Here is a 20,653-nt window from a genome sequence, read left to right on the forward strand (position 1 = left end):
TTTTTTGTTGTTACTCCAATTGCACAAGAAAATAATGTTTATTTATCAGAAGGCTTGCCTATTAGTGCAATGTAATTTTTAAAGTTGAATTCAAATCATGAGATGGTGATTTTGAATGATCTCCAATAAATCTTTGACATGGTCTTGATCCCCCTTCATGGATTGCTGCCTCGTCGTGGCGAAGGGGCTTGAGTAACTCAGTGAAGCTTTGGGCTATGCTGTGCAGGGCCACCCAAGAAAGACAGCTCATAGTGGACAGTTCTAACTAAACGCAATCCACCTGGAGCAGGAATTGGCAAGCCACTTCAGTATCTTTGCCAAAAAAAACTCCATGGACAGAAACAAAAGGCTAAAACATATGACGCTGGAAGATGACCCCTCAGATCGGAAGGCGTCCCACATGTTACTGAGGAAGAGCGGAGGACAAGTACATGTAACTCCAGAGCTAATGAAGTGGTTGGGCTAAAGCCGAAAGGACGCTCAGCTGTGAACACGCCTAGAAGTGAAAGGAAAGTCCAATGCTGCAAAGAAAAATACTGCATAGCAACCTGGAATGTAGGATCTATGAACCTTGGGAAGCTGGAGGTGGTCAAACAGGAGATGGCAAGAATAAACATTGACATCCTGGGCGTCAGTGAACTAAAATGGATGGGAATGGGTGAATTCAATTCAGATGATTATCATATCTACTATTGTGGGCAAGAAGCCCATAGAAGGAAGGGAGTAGCCCTCATAGTCAATAAAAGAGTGGGAAAAGCTGTAATGCGATATAATCTCTAAAATGATAGAATGATGTCAATACGAATCCAAGGCAGACCTTTCAACATCACAACAATCCAGGTTTATGCACCAACCACCACTGCTGAGGAGACTGAAATTGACCAACTTACAACAACTTGTAAAACTGACACCAAAGAAACATGCTCTTCTCATTCTAGGGGATTGGAATGCTAAAGTAGGGAGTCAAGAGATAAAAGGAACAATGGGAAAGTTTGGCCTTGGAGTTCAGAATGAAGCAGGGCAAAGGCTAATAGAGTTTTGTCAAGAGAACAAGCTGGTCATCACAAACACTCTTTTCCAACAACACAAGACACATGGAAATCACCAGATGGGTAACATCGAAATCAGATTGATTATATTCTCTGCAGCCAAAGATGGAGAAGCTCTATACAGTCAGCAAAAACAAGACCTGGAGCTGATTGTGGCTCTGATCATCAGCTTCTCATAGCAAAATTTAAGCTTAAACTGAAGAGAGCAGGAAAAACCACTGGGCTACTCTGGTATAATCTAAACCAAATCCCTTAGGAATACACAGTGGAAGTGAAGAACAGATTTAAGGAACTAGATTTGGTGGACAGAGTGCCTGAAGAACCTTGCAAAGAGGATTGCAACATTGTACAGGAGGCAGCAACAAAAACCATCTCAAAGAAAACAAAATGTAAGAAACCAAAGTGGCTGTCCAACGAGGTCTTACAAATACCAGAGAAGGGAAACAAAATGCAAGGGAGATAAGGAAAGTTACAGAAAACTGAATGCAGACTTCCAAAGAATAGCAAGGAGAGACAAGAGGGCCTTCTTAAATGAACAATGCAAAGAGAGGAAAAAAATAGAAAAGGAAAAACCAGAGATCTGTTCAGGAAAATCGGAGATATCAGACGAACATTTTGCGCAAAGATGAACATGATAAAGGACAAAAATGGAAGGGACCTCACAGAAGCAGAAGACATCAAGAAGACATGGCAAGGATACACAGAGGAACTATACCAGAAAGATTTCGATGTCACGGACAACCCAGATAATGTGGTTGCTGACCAAGAGCCAGACATCCTGGAGAGTGAAGTCAAGTGGGCCTTAGAAAGCTTGTCTAACAACAATGTCAGTGGAGGTGATGGCATTCCAGTGGAGCTATTAAAAATATTAAAAGATAACACTGTCAAAGTGCTGCATTCAATATACCAGCAAGTTTGGAAAACTCAACAGTGGCCAGAGGACTGGAAAAGATCAGTCTACATCCAAATCCCAAATAAGGGCAGTGCCAAAGAATGCTCCAACTACCGGACAATTGCACTCATTTCCTACGCTAGCAAGGTTATGCTCAAAATACTCCAAGGTAGGCTTCAGCAGCATGTGGACCGAGAACTACCAGAAGTACAACCTGGATTTAGAAAGGGCAGAGGAACTAGGGACCAAATTGCTAATATGCGCTGGATTATGGAGAAAGCCAGAGAGGTCCAGAAAAACATCTACTTCTGCTTCATTAACTATGCAAAAGCCTTTGACTGTGTGGACCACAGCAAACTATGGGAAGTCCTTAAAGAAATGGGAGTGCCTAATCACCTTATCTACCTCCTGAGAAACCTATATGTGGGACAGGAAGCAACAGTTAGAAATGAATATGAAAGCACTGATTGGTTCAAAATTGGGAAAGGAGTACGAAAAAGCTGTACAGTGGTGCCTCGCTTAGCGAGCGCTCCGTTTAGCGATGAAATTGCTTTGCCACTAACTTTTTGCGATTGCTTTTGCGAATGCTTTACGATGTTCCCTATGGGGTATTTTCGCTTTGCGATGATCTATCATCGCAAAGCGACCATTTTCGCACAGCTGATCGGTGGTTTCAAAATGGCCGGCGGGAAAAACATGGCCACCCGCTGTTTTCTGGCACGGATTCCTCGCTTAGCCGGCAGCGAAAGTGGCCGCGCTATGGAGGATCTCCGCTGAGCATTTTAATGTGTTTCTATGGGCTTTTTTATTACGCACCACTGTATATTGTCCCCCTGCTTATTTATCTTATATGCAGAATACATCATGCGAAAGGCCGGACTGGGGGAATCCCAAGCCGAAATTAAGATTGCCGGAAGAAATATCAACAACCCCCAATATGCAGATGATACCACTCTAATGGCAGAAAGTGAGGAGGAATTAGGGAACCTTGTAATGAGGGTGAAAGAGGACAGTGCCAAAAACAGCCTGAAGTTCAACATCAAAAAAACTAAGATCATGGACACTGATCCCATCACCTCCTGGCAAATAGAAGGGAAGATATGAGACAATGACAGATTTCACTTTCTTGGGCTCCATGATCACTGCAGATGGTGACAGCAGCCCCAAAATTAAAAGACGCCTGCTTCTTGGGAGGAAAGCAATGACAAACCTCGATAGCATCTTAAAACACAGAGACATCACCTTGCCAACAAAAGTCCGAATAGTCAAAGCTATGGTTTTCCCTGTAGTGATGTACGGAAGTGAGAGCTGGACCATAAAGAAAGCTGACTGCCGAAGAATTGATGCTTTTTACTTCTGGTGTTGGAGTAGGCTGTTGAGAGTCCCCTGGACTGCAAGGAGAACAAACCTATCCATTCTAAAGGAAACCAAGCCTGAGTGCTCACTGGAAGGACAGATCCTGAAGCTGAGGCTACAATACTTAAGGGGCTTGAGTAATTCAGAGAAGCTATGGGCTATGCCGTACGGGGATACCCAAGAAGGAAAGGTCATAGTGGAGAGTTCCGACTAAACGCAATCCGCCTGGAGCAGGAAATGGCAAGCCACTCCAGTATCTTTGCCAAGAAAACTCCATGGACAGAAACAAAAGGCTAAAACATATGACGCTGGAAGATGAGCCCCTCAGGTTTGAAGGCGTCCAACATGATACTGAGGAAGAGCGGAGGACAAGTACAAGTAGCTCCAAAGCTAATGAAGTGGTTGGGCCAAATCCGAAAGGACGCTCAGCTGCGGACGTGCATGGAAGTGATTGGAAAGTCCAATGCTGCAAATAAACAAACTGCATAGGACCGTGGAATGTAAGATCTATGAACCTTGGCAAGCTGGATGTGATCAAACAGGAAATGACAAGAATAAACATTGACATCCTGGGCGTCAGTGAACTAAAATGGACAGGAATGGGTGGATTCAATTCAGACAATTACCATAACTACGATTGTGGGGAAGAATCCCTTAGAAGAAATGGAGTAGCCCTCTCAGTCAACAAAAGAGTGGGAAAAGCTGTACTGGGATACAATCTCAAAAATGATAGAATGATTTTAATATGAATCCAAGGGACGCTTTTCAACATCACAGTAATCCAGGTTTATGTACCAACCACCAATGCTGAAGAGGCTGAAATTGACCAATTCTACACTTACAACACCAGCTAGAACTGACACAAAAGAAAGATGTTCTTGTCATTAAAGGGGATTGGAATGCTAAAGTAGGGAGTCAAGAGATAAAAGGAAGAAAAGGTAAGTTTTGGCCTTGGAATTCAAAACAAAGCAGGGCAAAGACTAATAGAATTTTGTCAAGAGAACAAGCTGGTCATCACAAACACTCTTTTCCAACAACACAAGAGGCAACTCTGCATGTGGACATTACCAGATGGGCAATACCAAAATCAGATTGATTATGTTCTCTGCAGCCAGAGACGGAGAAGCTCTATACAGTCGGCAAAAACAAGACCTGGAGCTGACTGTGGCTCTGATCATTAGCTTCTTATAGCAAAACTCCAGCTTAAATTGAAGAAAGTAGGAAAAAACACTGGGCTAGCCAGGAATAATCTAAACCAAATCACATATGAATATACAGTGGAAGTGAAGAACAGATTTAAGGAACTACAGTGGACCCTCGATTTACGAAGGTCCCTACTTACGAAAATTTTGAGATACAAAAAGCTCCGGCCGCAAAATATTCATTCGATGCGGCCGGAGCTTCGACCTACAAAAGGCAGGGGGAAGGGTGGGAAATTCAAAGCCGACCCTGCTGCCCTATGCCTCCTATCCCCATGGGCAGCGGAGGGGGTTTTGAAGCCTGGGAAGCCGAAAGCTGCTCTGCGTCCACTGCCGGCTTTCGGCTTCCCAGGCTTCAAGCCCCCACCACTGCCCCCTGTCTCCCATCCCTTTTGCCCTCTGCCTCCTGCCCCCACAGGCAAGAGGAGAAGGGGGCGATAGAAGATGAGATGGATGGACAGTGTCATCGAAGTTACCAACATGAATTTGACCAAACTCCGGGAGGCAGTGAAAGATAGGAGGGCCTGGCGTGCTCTGGTCCATGGGGTCACGAAGAGTTGGACATGACTTAACGACTACAACAACAATCCTTTACGTTGCAAATACCCTTGTCCCACAGGTACAGGACAATACCTTATTGATGTTGATTCTCACTTGGCTCAGCCAACTGCGTACTGTTTGTCCTGCACAATGATCTGTACTTATAAAAAAGCTGTTTCTGTGTCACCATGTCTCTTCCCTTTAGAAAAGACTATAAAAAGTCTAGAGCTCACTGTTCGTGCATTTGCCAAAGTCCTAGCATTCCAGCTATCATTTTGCTAAAAACACTGAAATTGTTTGCTAAACTGAGAGCACATGCCTAGTTTTACCCTGAATTGAAATTCACTTTACATTTCAGAGCCTAGGGTCTTTTCTAGATTACTCTGTCTTGGCCCTGGCAACCCTTGCATATTCGGTGTTGCATCCTTCCTCCACTCCTTATTCCACAGATTTGAGATGAGGAGATTAAAACACAGTAGCGTTTACTGAAACTGAGAATGAGATAATCCACAACCCATAAGGTCTCCACCACCACCTCAATGAGTCTCCATTTGGGTCCCACAATCCTGGAAATTGTGTGTCTCCTCTTGCTTTCCAGGCCTCTTGGTGGACACTTGCACCAATGGTGTAGGTGCTCTGGGTCCTGGGCTGCAGCAAGATGGCGTCCAAGATGTAGAACTCTGTATTGTAGAAGTTTCTCCTTTCCCCAGATACCACCAAAGTTTTTATGCTTCTCTTTAGGAATGCTCTAATCAGATAAAAGAAAAGGTATCTTTGAAAATTCTCATCTATTTTCTGAAGGTCCTTTTCCAACTACAGATTTCTATTCCATACTCTCTTTTCTATTTATGCTGGCCAGAGATGGGCAAAGCCCTCAAGATGCTATTTGACTGCCTCTTCCATCAATCTTATATGACATGGTTGGTGCTACAGAACATAGGTAACTAAAGTCCCACAATATCTGGAGATATATTGCTTACATTGCTTACTCCTGATTTAAATGGGAAGAAGTACTACCTTTATACCAGTCATTTCAAGAACCTTTTCTCTAGTGACCAGTAGAAAGGACTGCAATCAAACTCCATTTGGACATGGTTTATGTTTTCTCCTTCCTTCTGCCATACCTCATATTTGCCTTCCTTGGACTCATTAATGTAATTTACCAAGACAACAATGTACAGTGGAGTCTTTGTGACAGCCATCTGGACTCTTAAAGTCTCAGAGATAAGAGCATGAGCAAGATCTGATATACCAAAGTAAGTGTTCAGAAAAGTCAGTCTTCCAATTGTCCCTTTCCCTTAAAACCACGAGGATTAGCCACTGTGCATTTTCTATCATTGACAGAATCCTTGTTCCTCATAATTATCCTCATAATCCTTGTTCTCTTTCTTAGAAGCTCAGAACCCCTCATCAATGCAATTTTCACTCTTCTCTAATATTTAAGAACTACAACTTCCCTTAGGCCCAACTATAGGAACTGAGATTTAGCCCACTTTATCCTGTGCTAGCCTGATAATCACTGGCTGCAACTGAAAACTCCCATATCATCTGCTCTCACAACTATGCTCTTCGAATTAACCTTCCCATTTCTGCCATACTTCCCCGAAAATAAGACAGGGTGCCAGGGTGCTCCAAGTAAAAGGGAACAATAAGCCACTTCTGATAGAAAACCATGGAAAACATCTCCAAAAGTCAAAAATAAATTAATGGAATGTGACCTGGGCAGATGAAAACCAGTTATTTTCTTTAAAAATCAAATTGATTTAAATGACAATTTAAATAACAATTTAAATAATAAAATATCATTTTATTTAAATAATCATAAAACCTGATTTTTAAATTTAAATGATTTAAATCAAACCCACCCTGCATGTTTTCATCATCATCTTGTACTTCTTATTTCTGAGCTGTCAGGCCTAAAGACTAGGAATCCTAAATATCTGCAAATGAGATATGTCTTCAAAATCACTGACTTTTGACTTTGAAGAAGCAAATCAGCACCTGGTGATTTTTTTTTAATTAGTAACCAAAGATTTTGGACCGACTCTAGTAGCTGAGATTAGTAAGGGAAGAGGATGACTTATTTTTGCTTCCATATTCTTTTAATTTCTTGCCTTAATGTCTGGTATTTTGCAATGCTTGCACTTTCTCTACTTTTGAGGCTGCCTGTTGATGAAACTTGACATTCTATAAGGAATGTATTATTATTTATTCAAAATTATAATACCTGGTTTATTAAAATAAAATTTTCTATCTCTGATAACTTGCTTGTCCCAGTACAGTATTGCAGTTTCATTTTCTAAAACTGCAGGTGGCTATAATTCATAATATGAAAAAAGGTAAGTAAATCCAAAAAATTTAGCCAGCTGTTGAAAAATGATATTTGCAATTTGGTTATACCTGCACATATAAACTGTTGATGCTAGTTTGGGGAACCCTGCTATGATAAATTAGTTATCTGAATTCTTCATAAGATCTACAAATATCATTTAAATCTTTCTTCATCATTATTTTCTGATACTACCCAGCACAAATAACCTGGTCAGATTCCACATATTAATTTCTTTATTTTACCTGAAAACAGCCTAATTTAAGCTATAAATTTGATTGCTGCTTATTAACATTATCATCCAGGCAATTACTAGGCTGCTGTCTGTGTACCAGTTTATCAGGCCATACATCCCAGTTCTAAAGATATTTTATTCTTATTATATCTCTTCTCATCAAGCTAAATATGCTGAGCTGCCTCAAGCATTTGGCACAGGACTTCATTCCTAAGCCTTTTACCATCTTACTCTTCTCTGAATATGCATCAGCTTGTCAATCCTTCTTAAACGGTTGTGTCCAAAACTGGGCATATTATTCCAGGGAAGGTTTGATCAAAGCAGAGTATTCATACTATTACTTTCCTTAGGACAGTACAGTATACTTTTATTAATGCAGTCAGATATTGCATTTGCTCTCTCCCTCCATTACATCACACTGTTGGTTCATGTTTAGCACATGTACAGTACAGTAAGTGCAAAGCCAGCTGCCAATTCATATTTCTACATTGGGCTTTTCCCGCCTCAATTTAAACTTTACATTTTTCCTTACGGAAACTCATTGTTTTTTCTAGCCCAGTTCTCCAATCTTCTTGAAGGCTGATTTTGTCTTCTAAAGAATAAGCTGCCTCTCCCATTTCGATAAAACCTGCAAGTTTTATGAGCATCTCTTCCATGTCCTCATCCAAACCATTTATATAGCTGTTGAACAATACTGGGCCCAGGATAGAACCCTTAGGCATTCCACTTGTCACTTCTCTTCATGGTAACTTGAAATCTCTGGTGAACATTATTTGAGTATTGCCCAGCTACAGATCCACTGATCAGCAACATCACCTAGCCAGCTTTTTACCAATATGGCTGGTAAAATATCATAAGGAATCTAATCAAAAGCTTTGCAGAAACCAAGAGACACTAGCTCTACAGTACTCTGATCATCTACCAAACTTGTGATTCTATCAAAAAGACACATAAGATTACTCTGTCGTGACTTGCTTTTGAGAAAACCATACTGGGACTTAGAAATTATAATATTTATTTTTAAAGTGCTCAGAAACTGGCTGCTTCATCATCAGTTCTAGAACTTTTCCTGGTACTAGCTTACCTAGCTTATTGGTTGATAGCTACCCAGATTTACCCTTTTAAATGGTGACAAGACTAGGAAGGTCACTCCAAGAATCGCCATTAAATTGGAAGCAACCTGATAACATGTAAACAACAAAACACTGAGTTCCATAACAATACAAGTGTAAGGTAAGTAAATCCAAAAAATTTAGCCAGCTGTTGAAAAATGATATTTGCAATTTGGTTATACCTGCACATATAAACTGTTTGGGGAACCCTGCTATGATAAATTAGTTCATGTTCTGTTAATTGTTCATGCATTCATGTTGCTGACAGGCGGAGCTGAGAGAGATATGATAAGAGGGTCAGTCAGAGGGAGTATGAATAGAGTGAAAGAGTGGAGAAGGAGATAAATTGTGAAGTTTGGGGAAATCTGTGGAGTGATTAGAGTTAGGAGTGGATAGAAGATTGTCGTTAATAATAAATTTACCTAAAGAAGATATTCATGAATCACTATCTATTTCTGTAATCAATAAACAAAAGTTATATTTAAGAGACTTTGAAGTCTGGACCTGACTCTTCATCTTCCTGAAGTAATGGTGATTTAGTGATCACCTGGTGGCAGCAGTGTAAAAGAGGGGATTGTTTGCCTTCGTGTGCTCTGAGTCTTGACGGTCAAGCAAGGGGCACGAGGGTGAACACCCCGAGTAGACATGGTCTAGAGGGGCGGGGTATACATTTAATAAATAAATAAATAAATAAATAAATAAATAAATAAATAAATAAATAAATAAATAAAATAAACAAGGAACAAGATTCCAAGCCATCTCACTCAAGCACTGTAATGGGAGAAATAGGTAGCTGCACAAAAAATAGTAGATTAATTGTGGAAATAATTCTACTTAAGGAACTTTTTATTTTTAGGGGAATGTAAAATGAAGAATGTCAGAATAATGTTGTGGGTTTTTCAGGCTCTTTGGCCGTGTCAGAATATTTTTAAAAAAAAATGTTTTCTGGATAATTTCAGCTCAACAGTTGTCTTTCTTCAAGGTTCAGCACCTTTCCTAGACCTTCCAAATGCTACATTTTGGTAGTGTCACTGTTAATACATCTTCCTTGTATTATGCATGTGCCATTTATGCAGGCATCTCCATTCTGGGAGTTCTACCTGGTATATCCATGCCTAAGAGCATGGATATGCACCAGGGCCAACTTCCTTTTCTAACCATCAGGTAGGCCAGAGCTTAGCCTGTCCTAGACCTTGAAGCCTTCCAACCTGGCTGTTCTCCAGGTGAACACAAGTCATGTGTAGGTCCAGCAGATGGAATTCCCAAAATGGAGAATTATGGAATTTGGAGACCTCTACCTCCACCCCATAAAAAAAATTAAAGAGACGTCTAGCTGGTATTACTGATGCTTTTGTCTATGCTACAGCAGGTATGAGAAGGACCGGTGCTATGCCATAATTTGATTTCCATTTTCCTGTGCATTGTATATTCCCATGAAAGAAACTTCCAAGTTTCTGCCTTATTTTGAGCAGCTTTAGCATTGCTTCTGATCATATTTGTGAGTTTACCATAATACTACTAGCCATAATTAACCATCGGAAGTTACACACTACAGTAGTAGGATTCTGGCCAATATCCCTCCATGAAATTAAGGGGCACCTTCAGCAAGTGCAAAATGAAAAAATGACTTCTTAGATATGTGACCAGCCCATCCCTTGCTTCTGCTTTTAAAAATACATGCAACAAGAGAGCATTATAATTTAGATTTTGCTCAAAAACAGAAATGCATAAACATCAGTCTAGCAATTGCACAAATTCTCTTCTAGATATACCCAAAAATGTGTTGGTGCCCTCTAATAATTATTATTTTATTTTTATGTTTTCTCAAGGCATCCGAATTAAAAACCCTGTACTCACTATATACTGCAGTGGAGAGTATCCCACTGCAAATCCCAGCTAGATTAGATTCAATTACTCAACGAGCACTCACTTTTCATTCAGTGATTAATTTTAAAATATCTACTCTTTATCAGAACTATCAGCAGCATTGTGCCTGTACTTTGTGTCCTCTTGTTCTTACCACTTTCTCTTTAGCAATGCCTTATCTTTGCACTTAGCAAATTCTCCCGCAAACTTCTGAGGATCAGCAAAGACCTCCTTGTTTGGAAAAGATTTGGGATTACGGTAGATCATAAAGGAAACTGCTTTACTCTGCAGTCATAAAATTCTGTGGATCTGGAATACTTACTCTGTTAATACATCACTCTAATGTGGTTTTACAGACTAGTGGCCAACATCCTTTTGTGCAACTTTACCCCACACACTGAAAGCTTCCTATGCCTCCTCTCAGGCTGAGGTTCGCTAATGCTCCTTTTGCCTTGGAAAAGCCTTCAGGATCCACAAACTGGGGGAGAGAAATGGCCTCCAGATCAATGTTGCCAGGACTGGAAATGTTGGTATCAATTTGGCAGTGATTTTTGGCTTTTTAAGGCTCTCCCTACCCCACCCAATTGTTTTCCCAAGGCAAAAGAGAAAAAGGCATACAAAGTTGAATATCCCTACACTAGGGATCCACTTCATGGATTGCTGCCTTGTCGTGGCGAAGGGGCTTGAGCAACTCAGAGAAGCTATGGGCTATGCCGTGCAGGGCCACCCAAGACGGACAGGTCATAGTGGAGAGTTCCGACTAAACGCAATCCACCTGGGGTAGGAACCGGCAATTCCACTCCAGTATCTTTGCCAAGAAAGCCCCATGACCAGAAACAAAAGGCTAAAAGATATGACGCTGGAAGATGGGACCCTCAGGTCAGAAGGCGTCCAACATGCTACTGAGGAAGAGCGGAGGACAAGTACAAGTAGCTCCAGAGCTAATGAAGTGGTTGGGCCAAAGCCGAAAGGACGCTCAGCTGTGGACGTGCCTGGAAGTGAAAGGAAAGTCCAATGCTACAAAGAAAAATACTGCATAGGAACCTGGAATGTAAGCTATGAACCTTGGTAAGCTGGAGGTGGTCAAACAGGAGATGGCAAGAATAAACATTGACATCCTGGGCATCAGTGAACTAAAATGGACAGGAATGGGTGAATTCAACGCAGATGACTATCATGTCTACTATTGTGGGCAAGAATCCCGTAGAAGGAATGGAGTAGCCCTCATAGTCAACAAAAGAGTGGGAAAAGCTGTAATGGGATACAATCTCAAAAATGATAGAATGATGTCAATACGAATCCAAGGCAGACCTTTCAACATCACAACAATCCAGGTTTATGCACCAACCACCACTGCTGAGGAGACTGAAATTGACCAACTTACAACAACTTGTAAAACTGACACCAAAGAAACATGCTCTTCTCATTCTAGGGGATTGGAATGCTAAAGTAGGGAGTCAAGAGATAAAAGGAACAATGGGAAAGTTTGGCCTTGGAGTTCAGAATGAAGCAGGGCAAAGGCTAATAGAGTTTTGTCAAGAGAACAAGCTGGTCATCACAAACACTCTTTTCCAACAACACAAGACACATGGAAATCACCAGATGGGTAACATCGAAATCAGATTGATTATATTCTCTGCAGCCAAAGATGGAGAAGCTCTATACAGTCAGCAAAAACAAGACCTGGAGCTGATTGTGGCTCTGATCATCAGCTTCTCATAGCAAAATTCAGGCTTAAACTGAAGAGAGTAGGAAAAACCACTGAGCTACTCAGGTATAATCTAAACCAAATCCCTTATGAATACACAGTGGAAGTGAAGAACAGATTTAAGGAACTAGATTTGGTGGACAGAGTGCCTGAAGAACTTTGGATAGAGGCTCGTAACATTGTACAGGAAACAGCAACAAAAACCATACCAAAGAAAGGGAAATGCAAGAAAGCAAAGTGGCTCTCCAACGAGGCCTTACAAATAGCAGAGAGGAGAAGGGAAACAAAATGCAAAGGAGATACGGAAAGTTACAGAAAATTGAATGCAGACTTCCAAAGAATAGCAAGGAGAGACAAGAGGGCATGCTTAAATGAACAATGCAAAGAAATAGAGGAAAATAACAGAAAAGGAAAAACCAGAGATCTGTTCAGGAAAATTGGAGATATCAGAGGAACCTTCTGTGCAAAGATGGACATGATAAAGGACAAAAATGGAAGGGACCTCACAGAAGCAGAAGACATCAAGAAGAGGTGGCAAGAATACACAGAGGAATTATATCAGAAAGATTTGGATATCCCGGACAACCCAGATAGTGTGGTTGCTGACCTTGAGCCAGACATCCTGGAGAGTGAAGTCAAGTGGGCCTTAGAAAGCCTGGCTAACAACAAGGCCAGTGGAGGTGATGGCATTCCAGTGGAACTATTTAAAATCTTAAAAGATGATGCTGTTAAGGTGCTACTTTCAATATGCCAGCAAGTCTGGAAAACTCAACAGTGGCCAGAGGACTGGAAAAGATCAGTCTACATTCCAATCCCAAAGAAGGGCAGTGCCAAAGAATGCTCCAACTACCGGACAATTGCACTCATTTCACACGCTAGCAAGGTTATGCTCAAAATCCTACAAGGTAGGCTTCAGCAATATGTGAACCGAGAACTTCCAGAAGTACAAGCAGGATTCCGAAGGGGCAGAGGAACTCGAGACCAAATTGCTAATATGCGCTGGATTATGGAGAAAGCCAGAGAGTTCCAGAAAAACATCTACTTCTGCTTCATTGATTATGCAAAAGCCTTTGACTGTGTGGACCACAGCAAACTATGGCAAGTCCTTAAAGAAATGGGAGTGCCTGACCACCTTATCCATCTCCTGAGAAACCTATATGTGGGACAGGAAGCAACAGTTAGAACTGGATATGGAACAACTGATTGGTTCAAAACTGGGAAAGGAGTACGACAAGGCTGTATATTGTTCCCCTGCTTATTCAATTTATATGCAGAATACATCATGCGGAAGGCCGGAGTGGAGGAATCCCAAGCTGGAATTAAGATCGCCGGAAGAAATATCAACAACCTCCGATATGCAGATGATACCACTTTGATGGCAGAAAGTGAGGACGAACTAAAGAACCTTGTAATGAGGGTGAAAGAGGAGAGTGCAAAAAACGGTCTGAAACTCAACATCAAAAAAACTAAGATCATGGCCACTGGCCCCATCACCTCCTGGGAAATAGAAGGGGAAGATATGGAGGCAGTGACAGATTTTACTTTCTTGGGCTCCATAATCACTGCAGATGGAGACAGCAGCCACGAAATTGAAAGACGCCTGCTTCTTAGGAGGAAAGCGATGAAAAACCTTGACAGCATCTTAAAAAGCAGAGATATCACCTTGCCAACAAAAGTCCGAATCGTCAAAGCTATGGTTTTTCCTGTAGTGATGTATGCAAGTGAGAGCTGGACCATAAAGAAAGCTGACCGCCGTAGAATTGATGCCTTTGAATTGTGGTGCTGGAGGAGACTCTTGAGAGTCCCCTGGACTGCAAGGAGAACAAACCTATCAATTCTAAAGGAAATCAACCCCGAGTGCTCACTGGAAGGACAGATGTTGAAGCTGAGGCTCCAATACTTTGGCCATCTCATGAGAAGAGAGGACTCCCTGGAAAAGACCTTGATGTTGGGAAAATGTGAAGGCAAGAGGAGAAGGGGACGACCGAGGATGAGATGGTTGGACAGTGTCATCGAAGAAACCAACATGAATCTGACACAACTCCGGGAGGCAGTGGAAGATAGAAGGGCTTGGCGTGCTCTGGTCCATGGGGTCACGAAGAGTCAGGCACGACTAAATGACTAAACGAACGAAGGAATAGTTACTCCTAAACTAGCATACTTAAAGGGAAAGTGCTAAAAAAATACCAAAAACACTGTCATTTTAGAAGGTGTGCTATTTCAGTGTAAATGTGTGCACAGATGGTAATCTTATGTTGGCACTATACTTCAGATTGCAAGCAGAAGGGAATGTTTCTCCATGGGAGTGAAGGATTCTTTTGCACCCACTTTATGTTCCCTTTTTCCAAAGACATATTTCAACTGAGTTTCTGTATCTCTGTAAATATACCATTTTATTTCCTATTTGCTACCATCTTATTTGCTTTCTCCTTTATGCATTATTAAAAGTCCTGAATTTATTATGTTTAGTCTTCCCTTCTACACTTTTATGAATTGAACTGGTTTTAATATACAAATATATTCATTGTTATTGTTTTCAATACAGTACTGAAAAACAGAGTTTGAACTCCAGAGTAATAGATATCTACTCAAAAGTCAACAACCAGAGACCTCAGACCTATGCTTATTGTATACAACCCAATTCTGTATTTGAAATTAGAAACTTTAATCTCAATGAATTCAGTGGGAATTGAGACAAGTTCATGGAGAACATAGTCTTCCCACACCTTATGTGAGAGTTCTGCTGCAGCAAGACACAGCTTCCTAGAACTGCCCAGTCTAGTTGCAAAGGAGTCTCTGGGGGGGAAAGGAAGTAGGTATCAAGGATCTAACTAGCTTTTTTGCAAACATACGAGTTCATCCTGAATAAACATCTGTAAAGAACAGCTGCCCATTACAGCCCTTACCCCGTTTGTGATCCCACTATAGCATTATTCTTGTCCTCGAGAACGTAGGGTCATACAGTAATGCTTCGGCGTACTACAATACCTCTTCACTACCTTCTATGCGTTCGTAAGTGTTTTTAAGTTGTTCTAAGCAGTTCACATAAGCTCGTCTTCTTATAATTTTGACATTTCCCTAAAAAGGCGTAACTCTATATTGGGAGACGAGTGGAGATAACTAGCCCAACCTCAAATATCCCTGAAAGTGTGGGATTCGCACTACATATTTTCCGGGGCGACATCGAAGACTGTGGCTCTCAAATTCATATCAATTTGATGGCAGAGAAGCTGAAATTAACGCGGTGAACCTCATGCTCACTTGCTCCGTGGGTAACTGACTGACCTTGCCGGAGGTGCCATCGCCCAACACCACGAACTTTAGCTGCCGGTCAGAGCATTCCTCCTCCTCGGAGTCCGACATAGCGCCGCTAACTGACGAAGAGGAAAACCCCCGCGATCATTCAATCAACACCTAAAACGACACCGCCATCTTCCCGCCCTCCCCCCGTTGATTTCGCTAAGATCAATATTAGACTAAACTATCACACACAAAAGGAAAGGGGAGAGGAACCAGGGAGGGCGGCTAAACAGCGCCATAAAAACGAGCCACTTCCTGCAGAAGATAGAGAATTCGATAGCTTAAAAATAAAAAAAAGCTCTGCGGAAAAGCAAAAAACAAAAATCATTGCTCCTTGTCCTCTGCTACAGTGTGTATTCCCCCTTCTCTCTAAACTAATGGTTTAGTCCGAAGGCCTGGAATGAAGAGTCGCAGTGGCCTGGTTTCATAAAGGCAGCACGGTAACTAAGGCCTATGGAGGGTGAAAGGTGGCGGGAAAGAAGGAAGGAATGTTCTCCTATTCACAGTATGAGCGGGGCTTAGGAGGAAAAAGCGATGCGAGCGTTGCTTTGAATGTAAAGGACTTATGTTTCAGAAAAGGACAAGTAAAAGAAACTGCAGTATCCAAAAACTTGTATTACATAATACAGTACTTGTTAGTTTACTGCAGAAGTCCAGGGATTCACAGAACAGAAATAGCTTCAGGTTCCCCACAGAGTAGTCGACTCCTTTTTCTCATCAACTTGCACTTATGGTCTCAATAAGTAACAGTGACAAAGAATAAAAATGTTTTGTTTACTTAGAGTGAGCAAATAACACCAAACTGACAGGCTGTCTCAGCAACACGCCTAAAACAGACTAATTGCTCCCAACAGATTCAGGAAAGAGAGCTAGAGCAGAGAAATTGTGCTTTCTTTGAATTCAGAGGCAGGACTGAACTATCCTGTTTCCCCAAAAATAAGACCTACCCTGAAAATAAGCCCTAGTATGATTTTTCAGGATGCTCCTAATATAAGCCCTATCCCAAAAATAAGTCCCAGTTAAGTGAAACCCCACCCTCCACCAGGGATTCATTGTGCAGCAACCAGAAGATGGCATGATGGTATTTGAATAAATGTAGATTGTTGTACACGAAAAAAATAAAACATCCCCTGAAAATAAGCCCTAATGTATTTTTGGAGCAAAAATTAGTATAAGACTCTGTCTTATTTTGGGGGAAACAAGGTATTCGGTAGTGCTAGATACATCGACATTCTCCTAAACCTGCAAAGCCACACCTACTAAAGGCAGAATGTGATGTTGCAGTAAGTCCTGTGCCCAACAATACTTGCCAGCCTTACTGGGGGAGCTTGGTTTGGATTCCCACTGCCTTGCAGGACTGGGCCCATACTACTTCTGGCTCTTTTACTCACTCCCTCAACCTTGCCTTGTCACATGTAGGAGATTATTTCCATGTTCCAGTGGAAGCTGTTGGGAGTTTTGGGAGTGAGTTGTTTACTTTAGCCAGTTTGAATAAGAGATGGGAGTCTGAAGTAGAAGTTAGTCTGTGGGAGTTAGAGAGTGTCCTATAGTGAGGAGTTAAGGAAGGCAGTTAAGAGTGTGGAACTAATAGAAAGTTAAGAGAGTTAAGAGTTATTAATCTAATGAATACTTTAAAGTCTGTGAAGAATCAGTTTAAGCGAAGTGCAACCAATAAACCTGTTTAGTTCAACTTTATACTCAGCTTGGACCTCAATCTTTCTAATTAAAGGGTGTTGACAGAGATCAACTGGTGACTACATAAAGGAGAAAATGTGTGGCAGGCCTTAGGCTAGTGAAATAATTTGGGGCACGCAAGGGACACATCACAATATCTATGCTCAGGATCCCTCAAATTTAGATTTCTTCATAAAAATTATGGCTATTCTTGATTTATTTGTTCCATTTACAGTATATTGATCTCCTAAAAATGTATGTTTGATAATATCCTGATAATATTTAACTCTTTCTCATTCCTTATTTGTTCTATTACTGTATGTACTTCGATTGATTGTAATACTATTATGTTTTACTATAAATACTTTTATTGGAAGCCGCCCAGAGTGGTCGACCAGACCAGATGGGTGGGATATAAATCAAATAAATAAATAAATAAATCCTTGTTTTTTCTGATGCGTTTCCTGTAGTAATGCCACATTTGCTCCCAGACTGTGAATAGTTTTTCATAATTCTATAGCATTTAGCTGGTGAGTCTAGAGTATTCATATTGTATGAAATTATATTAAAGTTATCCAACACTGGATAACTTTTTCTTGGTTAGTTTTGCTTCCTGTTCTCTTGTGGATATACAAGACATTACGGATTGTAGACTTTATGCCACCTGAAAAGCAGCACCAGCAATTTGTTCTACTTTGATTTGATGCTTGATTTAACCTCCGAGAGGGTTTTGTTTTAGGGGTATGATTAGACACTTCATTATCATTTTGTAAATCTTTTCTTAATTGGTTTATAAGCAGCTTCATCTCATAATTAGCTTCATTAGTTTCTTTCTGCCCCTTCATTCTTTCTTTCTGCCCCTTTCCCTTTTTCTTTCCAGATGCCTCCTATTCATTCTCCAACTCTTCCGATGACCCAGTTGAATTTCTTTGATCCTCCTAGTTTGCATTGATTTCCAACATATTTAGTTTTAGTATCTTCTTTGGTTCCCCATAAATATGCAGGTCTAAGTATTTTCCTTTTCTGTTTACAACTTTTCAGGCTTAATTACTCTTATTTTTTTCAGGTTTAGAGTGGATCTAATCTTCTATGTCGCCATCTTCATTGACAGCAAACCACACCTCTCAAACTAACTAGATTCAGATGGAGGAGTGAAAATTGATGAAAGAAAGGTCAGTTATTTAAGATATGCAAATAACACTATCTTACTGGCAAAAAAATAGCAAAGACTTGAAATGACTTCTGATAAAATGCAGGGAGGGAACAGCAACACTGCCACAAAAAACATTGCCACTGCTTTAGTTATATTAGATTTCTTATCCGAGAGTAAAAGTACAACATAAAATTCTCTGGACCTCTCTTGAAATTGTTGCAATATAGGCTGGAGGACATCACTCCAAATATCTTGATAGAAAGTGTACTTTAAGAGGACATGATCAGCACTTTCAATTTCCGCCTCATTGCAAAGGCATGCATGATTAGTGACTGGCAAACCCTGATATTTACTTTCTAGTAGTCTAGATGGAAGTACATTTAACCAAGATGACCTTTGTCCAGCACCACTAAATGTTCTTGGAACTCGACATCCCAGAGACTCTTTTTGATGGCTGTCTTGGCATTAGCATGGCCCATCGCTAAGAGGACACCTGGGAGAAGCACAGCCTCAGTAATTCAGCAGATAGATTCCTCTTCCAAGTTGATTGGAAGATGTTTGCTAATATCAAGGGTGCCAAACCTGTTGAAGCAAAAATAAGTTTCAACCGGTAATAATACATGTGGGCCAGAGCACATGCTGTGATGGAAACTAACCCTGCCTCCAATCACAGTGTAACATTCAAGATACATAGAGATGGCACAAAGATCCTGTAGCGAACAGCCCTGACCTGACCTGTCTGTCACCGCAGAACAGTGGAGAAGGAGCCAATGAGAGGACGGAAGGCAGAGCCAAGGGGGGAGGGAGATGGATATAAAGACTGGTGGCTGTAGGCTGAGAGAGTTTCTGGTAGAGAGAGACAGTGTGAAACTTAAAAGTGAACTAAGAGTGAGTTAGAGATCTGTAAGAACGCTGAATGGAATAGAGAGTTAAAAGAGGTTTAAAGTTATAGCAGTTTGATTCAAATATAAGTGATTAGCAGCCTGTGATTTTTCTCTTGAATATTAATCATATATTAACTTCCCTAATCTAATAAATGACTTAAGTTTTAAAAGCACACATGTCTCCATGATTAAATGGTATTAAGGCAGTAATACCTGATGGCAGCGAGGTAGGAAGAAGAGCGAGAACCTTGTGAAGGCCTGGGGGGATAGGGGCTTCAGAGGAAATCGCCACAGATCCCTCTCAGAATCATTGTCTGTACTATTTCCAATGGCTTCAAATTAGAATATGTGAACAGTTGAGCCCCATAAAGAATTTGGGCTATAATTTTAGCTTTGAAGATTTGAATCACTGATGGTACATACCGTCTACCCTTAGTGTAGAAGAACCTCAGTACTGTGCACTTGATGTTACATGGTTCAAATGGGAGGACCATGACCCTGAGGAATGAAATATCATACCTCAATTGTAACAGGATACTTGCTCTATGATGTTCCCATTTAAAGTCATCTGTATTTGTTTCATCTTCTGCTAATAATCATAATCTTTTATCTTCTCATAATTAATCAATAGTTGTTCTTTGGAGCTATACGAGGCTAGGGCTTTCAAAATTCTCCATAAACTCAGACACAAAGTTGACATCAAGATTGTATCATCCTTTTGATTCCTGACTCTGGGCAGAGTACATCTGACAAATAAAGCTAAAGGCAGACCCAGGGAGCTCGCAACCAGAGCTCACAAACAGGAGAGCAATCAGGGAGTTTGCCACGGGAGAGACAGGAAGGAGACCAAGGAGACAAAAACAGAGAGGTAAGTGGATTTTACTCTAGAGTAACAACAAGAAAGGGCCTGAAGTAACCCCTAGGAATTGCCCAGACAGAAGCGCCACATACTTTAAAGAGCTGTTTGTTCAGTAGAACAGGAAAGGGTGTGTCCTTAACAGGAAGAGCCATGTGATTGGTCTAAGAGAAAGGGGAGTGTCCTGATTACTGCTGAAGTCTACTGCTGAAGTAACAGCTGTGAGTTCTGGGAGGGCCTTTTGATTCCTGACTCCGGGCAGAGCACAGCTGACAAATAAAGCTAAAGGCAGACCCAGGGAGCTCATGACCAGAGCCCATGAACAGGAGAGCAAACAGGGAGTTTACTGGGGGAGGCCCCAAACAATTTTTTTGGTTCCTTGGGTATATGTACAACTACATTGAAACTAACAAAACAAGAGGGATATGTATCATAAACAGTTGAAAGTAAAAAAGCTAGAAGGGATTATGGAGTGTGGAGACAAAACAGCTGTGGTTACC

General features: G+C 41.0%; 1 protein-coding gene across 2 annotated transcripts in view; it reads right to left on the reverse strand.

Annotated features, from left to right (window-relative positions):
• Nucleotides 1–20,099, reverse strand: part of RAB28 (RAB28, member RAS oncogene family) — a 224,011-nt gene extending 203,912 nt beyond the window's left edge. For both annotated transcript variants that reach the window (XM_020810571.3, XM_073001048.2), the window contains exon 1: nucleotides 15,572–20,099. In XM_020810571.3, the coding sequence (XP_020666230.3) occupies nucleotides 15,572–15,649 (78 nt within the window). In that variant the 5' untranslated portion in view covers nucleotides 15,650–20,099. The remainder of the gene's footprint in view (nucleotides 1–15,571) is intronic.
• Nucleotides 20,100–20,653: the final 554 nt, after the last annotated feature.

Source organism: Pogona vitticeps, chromosome 5, assembly GCF_051106095.1.
Source record: "Pogona vitticeps strain Pit_001003342236 chromosome 5, PviZW2.1, whole genome shotgun sequence".
NCBI lineage: Eukaryota > Metazoa > Chordata > Lepidosauria > Squamata > Agamidae > Pogona > Pogona vitticeps.